At 44.1% G+C, this 12,873-nt stretch overlaps 1 protein-coding gene across 1 annotated transcript; it reads left to right on the top strand.

Annotated features, from left to right (window-relative positions):
- Positions 1 to 1,445: 1,445 nt before the first annotated feature.
- Positions 1,446 to 10,258, top strand: LOC130374965 (solute carrier family 22 member 16-like). The gene is made up of 8 exons (XM_056581946.1): positions 1,446 to 1,683; positions 2,167 to 2,646; positions 3,392 to 3,509; positions 4,739 to 5,351; positions 6,249 to 6,376; positions 7,652 to 7,761; positions 8,146 to 8,245; positions 9,047 to 10,258. Exons 1-8 carry the CDS (start codon positions 1,640 to 1,642, stop codon positions 9,233 to 9,235), a joined length of 1,782 nt encoding a protein of 593 aa, XP_056437921.1. The 5' UTR covers positions 1,446 to 1,639; the 3' UTR covers positions 9,236 to 10,258.
- Positions 10,259 to 12,873: the final 2,615 nt, after the last annotated feature.

Below are 12,873 nucleotides of genomic sequence, written 5' to 3'. Positions count from 1 at the left end.
GAACCCTCGCCTGTCTCACTACCCACCTGTTGCTGAACCCTCGCCTGTCTCACTATCCTCCTGTCGCCAAACACTCGCCAGTCGGACACCCCGCCACCCCTCAAGCCCCCTTAATCCTCCTTTACTCATCTGTTGATCATCAGTGAAGACACTTTTTTTACAATGTGTGTCCGCCTCACTCTGTGTCAAGCATTTGGGTCCACTCGCTCACTTCCCCGTAACAGGATTATTATAAGAAACAACGCTTGGTCAGGGCAAAGCGTCTGCTACATTTGGGAATTTGTAGAAACTAGGCCTCAATTGGCCCTACCTGGATATTTTCAACTGTGCCTGTGTTCATTGTTAGCCACATGCCGCTCTTTAGACAATCGTCACACGCGTGTGAAGCACTGTTTGTGCTACAATAAAAAGAAGGATAAGAGCGATTACAAACTATAAAATAAGGATGAGTTACATACCATGATACCATGATAAAAAGGTGAAAGTTCCCCAATAAATAGCACAAGAGATAAAAAAAAAAAAAAAAAATGTTGGGTGTCTGGTGCCCCTTCATACAATAAATGATGATGATGATGAGGGGCCATGTAACGCTACTGTGTGTGTGTGTGTGTGTGTGTGTGTGTGTGTGTGTGTGTGTGTGTGTGTGTGTGTGTGTGTGTGTGTGTGTGTGTGTGTGTGTGTGTGTGTGTGTGTGTGTGTGTGTGTGTGTGTGTGTGTGTGTGTGTGTGTTTGTGGAAGGGGGGAGCGCTGTTCAGAGCAGCCGTTCACCTTGATGTCCGGTTGGGGGTTTAGAACGCAATAACTGTGTAGGAGCGTTCCAGATACAACGTCGCCAAGGCAGCATCACAAAGTTTCCCTTGGTCGAAACACGCGCATTATTGCTTTTTTATCTCATATTTGAATCCCAGCTGAAACAGTTTGTTACCCTGATCTTTATGAATTAATCATTGATTAAGACCACTGAGCCGGACATAGGGGGGGTCAGGTAAGTCAACGAACCTGCCCGCTATAAATCATTTATCATGACCAACAGTTCGAGAACCTTCAGTCAGCAGGAACACAGCTGATAAGACGGAGGAGAACTCCAATACTCCTGAAACAAGACGAGCGCATTCAAATATTACTGCCAACCCCCATATAGATAGGTTATGTGATGTGGCATGGCATTGGTCAAAGTATAATAAAAAATTAAAAATTCACGGCCATCCGACTATCTCTTTCTTATCGTTCAAATAATAATTTTATGGCGGCTATGGCTAGGCCCTATATAACACCGGGGGATGGATGTAGTCATGGCAACAAAAAGAGACTTCCTTGAATCTGGTAACACTAATCTGCTGTTCCCGCCTGCATCATTTGTCGCATTACAAATTTCCCGTTCGTTTAATTCAAAACAGTTTGTGTTATGTGATAGAGCAAAAAAAAACACTTGCGCCCCTCCTACTCGGCGGGTCTGTGCGCAAACTGCGGCGGACCTGCCTGTCTGTCTGTCTGTCTGTTTGTCTGCCTGCCTGCCTGCCTGCCTGTCTGTCTGTCTGCCTGCCTGCCTGTCTGTCTGTCTGCCTGTCTGCCTTTCTGTCTGTCGTCCAGTCCGCTGTCCGAGAGGCGCACGGAGCAGCGCTAGAAGCCCGCCGACAACATGAGCGTGGAGCGGATATTTGATGAGCTCGGACACTTCAAGAGGTAACTTTTTTTTGATGTTTCCACGTTTATATTGCATCCAAAGTGTTTTTAAATGTCAACGCCCTGCCCGGCCACGCTGTGTTTTACCTCTCCGAGTACTTCTCAGGATCGGGTCTAATTATAGGCATGGCAAAAAAGAAAGTGGTATACCGTTACTTACATTATGAGTAGCATAATAGTAGCATAGTACTTTACTTTCATTTAACAGGGTGAGGAGTTTTAGTTGAATGCTAGAAGGCCAGCCGTTACCATAGGCATATGTCCTTAGTTTTTTTAAACTAATGAATAAATCCAAGTTAAACTTACCTTAAAAAATAATCAGGGTTCATTTTTTATTAGATATTTGATGAGATGACACAGCAAATACAGTAGCCTTCCATAAAGTGTTAATAGTCCTAAATGAATAGCATCTTCTTTGGTTCCAGTCGTATTATTATTAGTCTTGCTGTTATGACTAAAATAGCCAACGCGTCTCCTCTCCAGGTTCCAGGCGTGTCTGTACTTCGCAGCGGTCTTCCAGGCCATCGCGTGTGGGATCCACTATCTCGCCTCGGTGTTTCTCGTCGAGACCCCCAACTTTGTGTGCGGTGCGCCCGCCAACATCACCGACGTCCTATACGGTAACGTCTCGGGAACCGCTCTAGAAGACGTCCTACCCTCCTTCAAGGATGCCTACAGCTACCTGGCGGTCAAGACCTCCACGGGGGACCAATGGGAACTCGGCCGGTGCCAGAGCGCATTGCGCGTCAACCCCACGGACTTCCTTAGCTATGAGTTCGATGGCAACAAAACGACGATAGTCTGCGAGCAGAAGTTCGTCTTCGACCACAGCCAGGTAATACAAAGCATCGTGACCGACTGGAACCTGGTGTGTGATTCGGAATGGCTGGCCCAGCTGTGCCAGCCCACCTTCATGATCGGCGTGATGATCGGCGCGCTCGTGTTTGGGGATATCGCCGATAGGTAAGCTAAGCATGACGTCACCATGGCCTTCTTCTGCCCAATTGTAGGGTCCGTAAATGAAGAGGTAAATTACGTTATTATTATTTCATTATGTGGGGAGTTACGATGGAAAAATAATGGATACCTATTTTGTCGATCGTTGGTTGTATAGGCTGTGGAAGTTCCCTTGTCATTAAGAATCATGCATGCCTCGGAGTTACTCCATGGACACCAGTGTTATGGAAAACACATGGGCTATGTTTAATACAAGGCAGATACTAATCACATTGCCTCCAAAATCTTGGTTCCATCAAACATCTAAGGACATCTGTTAATTATTTGTTTTGGCAGAAACAGACATTCTTTTTGTTCTTTTCGTTGTCTGTCACATTCTTCGGGGTTGTGTAGTGCCCGGTTTCCTGAGCTGGACTGATCCATATACGTTTACATTTTTTATTTTTCCTCCAAGGACACGCATCTGTAGTCAAAGATGTCTGTAAAGTGCCTGTGGTTACATTTGCTTTGCTGAGATCCTTGCAATGTTTGAGATTGCTTCTGTCAGACTAGAGAAGAAATATACTTGAAGTACCCTTCTTTTAAACATTTTTGTAAACCGTTTTCAGGTCTGTGTCAGCCTGAATGGGCTTACTGTGTTCTTTGAAAGGGCCACATAACTAACAATAGCATCAGGATTATTACCACCCGCTCATCTTCACTTTCTCCCTGTTTGCATGTCTCTTTGTCTACCCCTTGCTCTCTTTCTCAGGGTCGGCCGTGTAAAGATTCTCATGGTCACCAGCTCGTGCCAGTTTGTGTTAGGGGTGCTGGTTGCATTCTCCCCAAACTACTACTGGTTCCTAGCCATTCGCTTCGTCCTTGCCATGGTAAATTTAACATGTGTTTGTGTGTGTTTGTGTGTGTGTGTGTGTGTGTGTGTGTGTGTGTGTGTGTGTGTGTGTGTGTGTGTGTGTGTGTGTGTGTGTGTGTGTGTGTGTGTGTGTGTGTGTGTGTGTGTGTGTGTGTGTGTGTGTGTGTGTGTGTGTGTGTGTGTGTGTGTGTGTGTGTGTGTGTGTGTGTGTGTGTGTGTGTGTGTGTGTGTGTGTGTGTGTGTGTGTGTGTGTGTGTGTGTGTGTGTGTGTGTGTTCGGTGTGTTTGCCCCAGTGAGGCTGTCTTGCATGCAGCTGTTGGCCTATCCGTATCAGCACAGAAGACAGGATTTATTTCCACCATATGGCTTGTCCGGTCAGCGAGGGCTGAAAGTGGCGATTCTTCTCCAAGTCCTCTGGAGCCATATAGCCATAAACTATGGCTCAAGCTAAGCTATCCATAGACCATAGCTCTTGCAGAGAGACTCGAACAGGCGGACATTCTCAGCAATGCACTATTGCACTAAATGGTTGTGTGGTATGCACACACATATATGGACTGTCTCAAATGCTCTATAGTATATTCCGTGGGCCATTACTAATTGAGCATTCCGATGTGTCAGCCTGGCTCTATTCATGAATATAAATTCAGAATTTGATTATGAATTTAGAGGATTATGTCTCTCAGAGAACCACTCAGGAACATTTCACATAAGCTTGAAAAGCAAACAACTTGGTACATGAAAAAATGTAGTTATTGGATTGTTGCGGTAGATGGAAAGGGAAAAAATATACAGTTGAGAATGTTGAGTTTACAGTACTACTGTAAGTATTGTACTGTATGGGCTGTATTCCTATTTTGTGTGATCATCTCTTCATCATTCAATTGTTAATAATTTACAATAAGGATTCATAATAATCCATTAATTAACATTAGTTCAATTGATAATGATTTACAATAAGGATACATTAATTATTAATTAATTAACATTAGTTCATACAGTGATAATGCAGTAATAAGCATAAATTAATAGTTAGTAAACAGTTAACTAAGGGTCTAGTAATAATTGACTAAGTTTGTGTTTTTTTTATATTTAATAGGGTTTGGGTTAACCTTAAACCAATAACCTTTACCGTAACCCCTTTGCTAATGCTGTATAATAAGGCTTATAACTGCATTATTAATTAATTTGATCAATAGTTATTAATGTACCCTCATTGTGAAGTCTCATTCCCCCCTTCCCCAGGTGTCCAGTGGCTACCTGGTGGTGGTGTTTGTCTACGTGACCGAGTTCACCGGCACCAAGGTGCGCACGTGGACCTCCATGCACGTGCACGCCGCCTTCGCCGTGGGCATCATGGTGGTGTCGCTGATCGGCTACCTGGTGCGCACGTGGTGGATCTACCAGATCATCCTCTCCCTCGTCACCTCGCCCTTCCTCTTCTTCTGCTGGAAGTTCCCCGAGACGCCCTTCTACCTCATGGCCAAGGGCCGCCTGCGAGAGACCCAGGCTCTGCTGGAGCGCATCGCCAGCACCAACGGCCTGGAGTGCCGGCTGAGGGCGGAGGACCTCCTGGAGCCCGAGGACAAGGGCGCCAGCGACCTGCTGGAGAAGAGGGACGGCGGGGAGAAGCAGGAGGAAGGGGAGAAGGAGGCAGAGGAGAAGGAGGGAGAGGAGGGGCAGGCCAAGGCAGCGGAGAAGAAGCTGTCCATCCTGGATCTGTTTGGCAGCTGGAGGATGGCGGGCCGAACCATCATCGTGTGGGCCATCTGGTTCATCGGCAGCCTGGGATACTACGTCTTCTCCCTGGGCTCCGTCAACCTGGGGGGCAACCAGTACCTCAATCTCTTCCTCGCCGGTAGGGGGGGGGGGCTGTCGTGTGTGCGTGCGTGTGTGTGTGTGTGTGTTTGTGTGTGTGTGTTTGTGTGTGTGTGTGTGCGTGCGTGTGTGTTTGTGTGTTTGGGCAATGCCCACGGTTCGATGTGTAATGGCGTTATCCAAGTTAAACCAGTAAAGAACCTACAACTGAGTCCTCTGTCGACATGTGAATGTTGAAGGGCAGGAGAATTGTAACACATTGAGAGCTGTGACAAATTCTGCTCTCGATGTGTATTTATTCCTGTGGGTTGCAGTCTAAATTCTGGATGTATCCCGACTGTGTGTGTATTTGTGTTTGTATGGGGTGGGTGGGTCGGTTTCCATGAAGAAAAATCCAACCACGGTGCTCATGGTACACTCAGTTGACCTACTTTAAAACTAAAAAACAGAAGTTGCTCTTTCCACGTCAACCAATCGTAGCTAAGCGCCGCCCACCTACAAAGTGCAACGCGACCCTTTGAGTGAAGGAGAGAAGCACTATACATTTTGCCCTCCGCTGTTTACAATCCCTGCTGCAATTGATTACATCACCCATATCATATATATGCATATAATGCTGCTATCCTTAATATATAGCAGTATTACCATACTAAGAACATTTAGTTCTTGACGTTCTCGATCCCGCTCATGTTTACCTCTGTGCCCGGTGGGAAAACCCAGGAAATGAAGCGTGTAGCAGAGAGAGGAGGCAGTACAGGGCCTTAATGCCTACCCTCCTCCTTGCTCCTCTGTGTTGTAAGGCCACAGAGTCGAACCGCTGAACTCTCACCGCGGTATCCATGAATACACACTTACTTTGTCAAACAAAGCGGCCAAACATTGAGGCCCTCTGACGTATCCGTCACTCTGACCCGCGCCGTGATTGGCTGTGTTCCAGGGGCCGTGGAGATCCCGTCGTACCTGGTGGGGAGCTACGCCATGGACCGCGTGGGCAGGAAGAAGACCTGCGCCCCGGGCCTGATTCTGGCCGGGGTAGCCTGCATGCTCATGATCGTAGTCCCTTCTGTACGTACTGAGCTTTGCACACCAATCCCATGTGTGTGTGTGTGTGTGTGTGTGTGTGTGTGTGTGTGTGTGTGTGTGTGTGTGTGTGTGTGTGTGTGTGTGTGTGTGTGTGTGTGTGTGTGTGTGTGTGTGTGTGTGTGTGTGTGTGTGTGTGTGTGTGTGTATGCGCACCACCAGTCGGTGTGTCTGTGCGTTGACATGAAGGACTCACACTGCCAGAAAAGACAAGTAATTAATGTCTATGCACGTACAACTTGGGTCATTAGAAAGCCAATTTCCGCGAATGCGAGGGTCATAAATAGAGTGGCTTGGAGATCGGATTTTACCCCCTAAGGGTCAGGTATCACTGCTTCTCCCTTCTTACTAAGCGCTGTCCCCACAAGCCCCCCGACCTCTCCCATGCCGCCCGACCCCTCCGATCTTCCCCGGGGTCGTGTAGTTCAGCGAAACATGGAGTGGCAGTGCCGTCTTTGACCCCCAGACTGCCCAAGAAACAGAACGAATGCATACGATTTTTTAAATTGACAACGGTCAATCAACGTAAACGACACAAAAAAAAAGAAAAAGCAATCGAAGCAATATCTCAAAGCAATTAAAATGTGTTGACAAGGTTTAACTAGGTCTGTACAAGCTGTTTACAAGTCATAGTAAGAGCGTGTCCCATTTCGGTGTTTCTTTTACCCCCCCATTCCATTTGGGGGTGGGGGAGGAGGGGGGGGGGGTGCCTCCAAATAGAGTGGAGGTGGGGGTTAGGGAAGACAAATTAAAGAGATGAGCTCAAAGAGATGGCCAAGTCAAGCTAACTCGTCTCAATTGTAATTTAGCTCAAGGAAAAGGTATATGACCGCAACTGAATGTGGTTTGGCAAGAAATCAAGCAACTCTTTATGCATGACAATGTTGCTGTCTGCAGGAACTGTGTGCGACCCAATGTTTCAAAAACCTTATTTGGGAGTCATCTTCTGTTGCCTACGCTCCCTAGACGAGCCTTAGTTTAGTGCATAAGTCAGTCAAGTCTTCTTCAATGGGAGCCGGTAAACTCCCAATTACCCCACTGGTCTGTCCCTCAGAGTCAGCACACACACACACACACACACACACACACACACACACACACACACACACACACACACACACACACACACACACACACACACACACACACACACACACACACACACACACACATCTAATGTAGTTTAATGTAACATAATTGTAATTTCCCCTGGTGGAATATTCCTTCCTCTGACTCTCATCGCTCTGTTTTGCATTACAGGACATCCATTGGCTGGTGACCTTACTCAGTATGATCGGGAAGTTTTCCATCGCCATCGCCTTTGGTCTGATTTACCTGTACACCTGTGAGCTTTACCCGACCATCATCAGGTAGGAAGAAGCTCTACGAAATAAATAAAACATTATAGTGATATCTATAGTATCCAGTGTCAATTGTCTTTTGGTTGATTTGAAGTTAAACATTTACCATTAAGAGAACAATAAAACCATTGGTTCAGATCCAGTGTGTCATGTAATAGATACATTGCTATTACATGACACACAATTTGGCGGATGCTCTTATCCAAAACGTCTTACATTAATGTGAGTGTGTCAATTCTTTTCAATCCTCACCCCAGGAGGTATCAAACCCTAACCCTGGCATGGTTAATGCCATGCTCCACCAGGCTGGCAGGCTTGCTTATACACTGTTGAACCAATGCTGTGTATGAGGATGTGAGGAGGTCAGTGATGGACTCTGTGTTCATGCTCTAGGTCCCTGGCAGTGGGGAGCGGCAGCATGATGTGTCGTGTGGGCAGTGTGGTGGCCCCCTACTGCGTCTACCTGGCGGACTACTGGATCCACCTTCCTCAGGTACATACGCCTGCACACACACACACAAACACACACACACACACACACACGTGCGCACGCCCACACACACACACACACACACACACACACACACACACACACACACACACACACACACACACACACACACACACACACACACACACACACACACACACACACACACACACACACACACACACACACAAGCCGTTTTCCCATATGAACTTCAAACCAGACAATGTCCAGAGAATCACATCCGGGCTAAGGTTGCCCTTTCTGTGTCAGATGCGTTCTCACGCATTAGACACGGTGAGTGCATACACAAGTATTCATGCATAGAAACACACACACACACACACACACACACACACACACACACACACACACACACACACACACACACACACACACACACACACACACACACACACACACACACACACACAAACAGACACACACGCATAGACATATACATAGACACACACGTGTACATGCACATACTGCGTGTGTGTACACCCACTCATGGGTGAATGCATGTCTGTGCATGCAAAGTCCAGTTCAACTCAAGATAATTGCTATTAATATTTTAATAATTAATACTTTAGTGACACACATGGACAAAGTCTGTAAAGTGAAAGAGACTAAATAATAACAACTTCATTGATAGCACAATCTCCTCTGGATCCCTAGTCGTTGCAAGAGGAACAAGAATGACCTGTGTGGGTCAGATTGAGTGGTTACTCTTTCGGGCCTGTTCAATCTTGTCCTGTGTCAATCTCATTATCCTGTCCCTCCGCCTCCCCCCCCCCCCCCCCCCAGTTGATAGTGGGAATCCTGGCATTCATCTTTGGTGTGTTGACACTGATGTTGCCCGAGACCCTTGGCCAGCCACTTACCACCAGCCTGGAGGAGGCTCAGAACCTGGGGGTCAACGCCAAGAAGAAGAGCTCACCTAAGGGCAGCAAAGACCCTGAGAATGGGCTGGAGATGGCGCAGCAGCGTCTCTAGGACGGGGGTCTGGGCCATACACACACAGGGACAGACTTATGGAGCATAACTAAATAAAAAGGGAAAGGGTTGATACATTTTGACCCTTGTCAAAAACTAAAGACAGGAAAATGATGTACTTCTTTACTTTTGATACTTGTACGTTTTAATCCAGTTAGATACTAACATTTTATCTGAGCTACTTTATGACTCTACTCTTGTGATTTTGTGACGGTTTACTTACTTTTAGCAGTCATCTTCAACAAAGCTATCTGTACTTTTTAATGAAGTATAATTTTCTCATACTTTGTACATCACTGTGTACATATATCATATTCTATATATTACATCAAATAATTTAATGATAATAATTGTTTTCGTCTCAGGGAATTCTCTTTGAAATCACTGTGAAAACCATTCGCTATAGCCTCATAAATCTGTAAATTTCCCCTTTGTGTGCGTGTGTCTACAAATGTGTGTTTCTGCATGTGTGTGTTTGTGTGTGTGCGCATGCCTCTGTGACATTGTACAAGAAAACAAGCTAAGTCTTGAGGCTGGCTCTAAATTAATACTGTTCCTTATGAGCAATTCAGGTGCTAGAGCTTAGCTTAGTTAAGTATTAGATTTGCGATAGTCTTTGATGTTTTGGACCAAAGACAAAAAAGGGCATTTCTCAAGAGGCTTATTTAAAGTGTTTTTTTAAAAGACCTGGTAACACCACAAGAGACAATTGCAACACATATGTCCTAATAAGTATGATGAAGTATTTACATTGACAGCCCAAAGGCCAATAATTGACTTATGGTTTTTATTGTTTGTACAGATATATTGACCGGTAGTAATATTATTTTGTAATTATAGGAATTATTAAGACAGTTTACATTGTTTCTTATGAGGACCTATAGTATTAACGATACTCTGTATGAACATTCATGTTCATATTTGATCATGGCAGGAACATTGTTATGACATAATTTTGTTCATTTCAACAACTTTGTGAAAAAAATAAAAAAAACAATATAGCCTGGTTATGTCAATGTGTGCATTTTGTATTTGCTAAATGACCTAATGACAAGTACAAATAACAGCTTTCTTTCTTGAACGCAGGAACCTGTTTAAGACATTAACCACAATATTATTCAAATCAAAACAAAGACATTCATTTTGAAGACTTAATTTGTTTATTTTGCCTCAACGTAGTTGTTTGATTATTCAATCGAGATATCTGTCAATTTTATTCGGGACATATTTCAATCGGTACATGCCAAGAGTTAAATCAAAGCTGAAAGCAACCAATCGTACACATGATTGAGGCAATACATTACATGTCTTCCTTCCTGAGATTCTTATATGGAAAGCAAAGGAAAATAATAAATTAAACTGGCAGAAAGCAAACACTGAACACTTGGCAGGATAATAAAAACTACACAAACTGAGATATGGAAGATTACGTTAAACATAAAGGTAAAAGTCATAGATATGTATTTTTGTAGAAAAAATAGCTTATTGTGACTGTGATCTCTAATAATGATGCTGTACTGTAAATAGAAGTTGGCTAAGTTGGAGATTCAATGCATGAGCTGGCTAACACTGACCAACATACAAAATAATATAAGAGTACAAATATAGTACCCTTACACTTTAACAATGTTTGCATTTTATAATTGAGGAGGAGATAAGATGTTCAGCAATTCAAATGTACCATCAAAACCTCTGCTTGACTGCAAAATTATCATTATATAAAAAACAGAGAAAGTGCAACAGATGTGACTTACAATGGCAAATGAGTTGACTGGGGAAACAGGTGCAACAGGAAGGGTCTCAGCTGACCCTTCTCAGCTGACTCCCAGGCCTTCTCAACTGACCCCCAGCTGAGGCACCAGCCAAAGCAATCAATAGCGTAATAGCGATCCCTAAGGGGTTTGATCAGGTTACTGTTCGTCAATAGAAGAGCTGGAAAATATACGTTTCCAATAAAACTAACAAAAAAGGGTTGAGGCGTAACCCACTTCACAGATATCCAAACACCTTACCAGTCTGAAAAAAATAGCTACATTCCCTTAGTTTTGATCGGAGAGATATAGTTGACAAATCAAAACTAAGGGGATGAACAAAAGTAAGTGACTGCACTCTAAACAAGGTCTGGTCACGGGCGCTAGGAAAGAGGACTGAGAGAGAGATGGAGAACTGGGGGCAACTACCCACGCCAATAGCCAATCAGCAGCCAGGGTCAGCCTATGCAATGGCTACATCAACAAATCAAAGCACATCACCTGCAGCTTAAGCATTAACACACAAAACAGCACACTAGCACATGTTGAATAAATGATCCACCATCGACATTACACTTGATGATCAAGATGATCAACACGCTCAGGGTCAAACACTTCCTGTCAGGTGACCCTGGTCCTTATTTACCTAGCAGACCATCTTGGTCAAGATGGATGCTAGGTGAATATGACAAGTTGGCAGGACAGATAGCTGAACAAAAAAAGCTACATTTAATTTTAATTTGATAGTACCTACTTGATAATTACCAGTAAACAGTGCCGTTCCCAAACGCACAAGGAGTTTTGGAATGGCCTCTTGGCCAATTTGGAGGGGGACAAAGCAGTTTATTAGACAAGAAGTGGCTGCTTAACACATCAATGTAAGGTTTTACTTATACTTTGTGATTTGTAAGTAATTATGTCAAAATAGTTATTGTAACATACATGAACATTCAATATCTGCCATTGGTTGTGGCTGTAGTCTGATTGGATGAAATGTCCATCATTAATATATCGGCTCCCCACTCCCAGGGTACCATGACCTAACGCAAAACCTTATCGTGTCTTCGGTTAAGCAGAGGTGGGCCACAGTTAGGATGGCCCAAACAGAGGCTTAGCGGTTCAATCTAACGCACTCTTAAATAAAATCAGCAAGCAGTGGAACGGCACACCAAAACAAAGTGGATCAATGAAGTAAAGAATGAGACCGACCCTAGTGATACTGCGTACAGAAATGAGAGCATACTAAGGGAGGGACGAGCATTGTTGGATATTGTGTAAGGGTACACACTCATCTTCCTCCACCTCCCCACACCACAGTGATTTCACACTGCATAAAGTCAGAACTGAAATGGGAATCAGGGCTTTGGTATGCCCAATTCACAAAGCCTTCTGAAACCTTAGGAAATATTTTTTAATCCCCATACGACCAAAGTCTCTGACAGACATTTGGCCTTTTTAGATGTTTTTTATTTGATCGGAAAACACACAACGGATCATGAAGACTAAGTTCAACCAAAGTAAAAACATAACTGATGTTAATCCTGCAATATGTTTCTGCCCTTTAGCAGCCTCTAGAGTTGTAAGGGTTGGGGGTGGGGGATATGCTGTTTTAACTCTTTATAAACTGTATAGTTCGGATATTTATTAAATGGAGTAGGTAGCTAGAGTAGAAAAGTTACATAGTTCAGGTTTAAGCCATTTATTTTTTACTTTGCTGTGAAATCTGCCCAATCGACAATAAAATTGATGTCAACTGAATGTCAATGCAGATTAATCTGCTATAGGACATAAGCTTCTAACAGATTGTTCTTCTTACGGATTATTTAAGGTAGAAATGTTCTTTTGACAAAGTATGCTCATGCATCTGCTCAAAATCATCTACCTTAC

The sequence above is a fragment of the Gadus chalcogrammus genome, chromosome 21 (genome assembly GCF_026213295.1).
Source record: "Gadus chalcogrammus isolate NIFS_2021 chromosome 21, NIFS_Gcha_1.0, whole genome shotgun sequence".
Lineage (NCBI taxonomy): Eukaryota > Metazoa > Chordata > Actinopteri > Gadiformes > Gadidae > Gadus > Gadus chalcogrammus.
This window is presented reverse-complemented; position numbering and strand designations above follow the sequence as displayed.